The sequence below is a fragment of the Hibiscus syriacus genome, unplaced genomic scaffold (genome assembly GCF_006381635.1).
Source record: "Hibiscus syriacus cultivar Baekdansim isolate YM2019G1 unplaced genomic scaffold, ASM638163v2 tig00110258_pilon, whole genome shotgun sequence".
Taxonomy (NCBI): Eukaryota; Viridiplantae; Streptophyta; class Magnoliopsida; order Malvales; family Malvaceae; genus Hibiscus; species Hibiscus syriacus.
The window spans coordinates 704,707-706,446 of NW_024062649.1; the positions used below are offsets into that span (position 1 = coordinate 704,707).

General features: G+C 43.4%; 1 protein-coding gene across 1 annotated transcript; it reads left to right on the forward strand.

Annotated features, from left to right (window-relative positions):
• Positions 1–297: 297 nt before the first annotated feature.
• LOC120115180 lies at positions 298–1,740 on the forward strand. The gene has a single exon (XM_039135950.1). The coding sequence runs from the start codon at positions 298–300 to the stop codon at positions 1,738–1,740; it is 1,443 nt and encodes a 480-aa protein (XP_038991881.1).

The window sequence follows — 1,740 nt, forward strand, 5'->3', positions numbered from 1 at the left end:
TTTATTTCGACTCGTTAAAAACTCGAATCAAGTCCATTCAATTTAATTTTTGATCAAGCTATAATAGTATAAAACTCAAATAATTTACGATTTATCTGTTCTTGTCCGGTATTTTTCCTTTGCAGGACTATAATCTTTTGTTGGTAAAATGGGTTTTTAACGCCTTATATGTTTAAAAAAAAACATTTTTTCATCGATGGACAATATTAACCTTGATTATCTGTATAAGTAGCTAGCAAGCTAGTCGTGGGAAGCAAACACTTAAAGTGAAGCACAAATTTCAATTTCAGAGCGAAAATGGATTTGGGACCGAAAATCGCATTCCCTCAATTTATCGTCGTCCAATCCAACGACAAGACTGATTACTTGAGCTATACACGTGGAGGTGACACTGATGGATATCTCAGGTTCTTCGAATATCAAGTTCAGAACCCGTACGCCAAGTTTGAAGTGGAGTTTTCGACAAACGACATGGTGCACATAAGAAGCTGTCAGAACAACAAATATTGGGAACGAACCAAAAATCTTTCCCTCACCGGAAGCACCAGCAGCCAGTACTGGATTACCGCCACCGCCGGCAAGAAGGAGGAAGATCAATCCAAGGAGTCGTGCACTTTGTTCCAGGTTTTCTTTATCAGCGGCTCCCCGAATACGGTCCGATTCAAGCATGTCCAATCAGGATGCTATTTATGCTTATGGAGTTGGGACAATCCGACATACACTTGTTCTGTGTTGGCAAACAACAAGAATTATGATAGTCGAAGCGCTGATATCTTCACGATTGTTGATTGGAGTTCGTTGGTGATTCTGCCCAAGTACGTAGCCTTCAAAGGAGACACCGGCAAGTACTTGGCTCTTCGCTCTATTGAAGGCCACGAGTATTTGCAGTTTATAACAGAGGATATCGGTGATCCAACCGTGGCATGCGAGGTTCGTGAATTGAGTGATGGAACCATCCAGATCCGGCAAATTTCTAACCAACGCTGGTGGATGCGTAGCCCAAATTGGATATGGGCAGATCGTATAGCCGTTCTCGTCAACATAATCAAGGAATGCACGTTTAGCCCTGTAAAAGTTGACGATCAGACCATAGGTCTTATCAACTTGGGCAACAATTATTTCTGCAAAAGACTCACAACCGAAGGCAAAACGAACTGCCTTAATGCAGCAGTCAACACCGTCACAAAAGAAGCCCGGCTAACGGTGGTAGAGGCTGTCACGACCAGAGAAATCTACGGTGTCCGATACGATCTCGATGGTGCCCGGGTCTACGACGAATCGATCCTCAGCTTAGGTGAGAAGAGTTCTATCAACTGGAGTACTGAACGAACCTCCACCTTGGACGTGCAGCTCTCGTATACAGAAACCAGGTCTCGTTCATGGAAAACTAAAATTTCACTCAAGTTGGGTGTGAAATCCACAATGGAGTTCAAAATTCCAGTCATCTTTGAGGGTAAAATTGAACTATCCGGTGAATTTCAATCAGGAGTCGAGTGGGGAAACTCCACCACGGTGACTACCGTTGTTGAAGCTGTACACAAAGTTACTGTGCCTCCGATGACTGAGGCAACAGTTACTGTATTGGCAACAAACGGTAAGTGCGATGTCCCCTTCACATATCTGCAGAGGGACACTCTTTTTAATGGGGAAACCGTCTTATCTGAAGTTAAAGGCGGCGTTTTCACCGGTGCTAATTACTACAACATCAACTTTGTGACCAGAAACAAGAAGCTGGAGTGA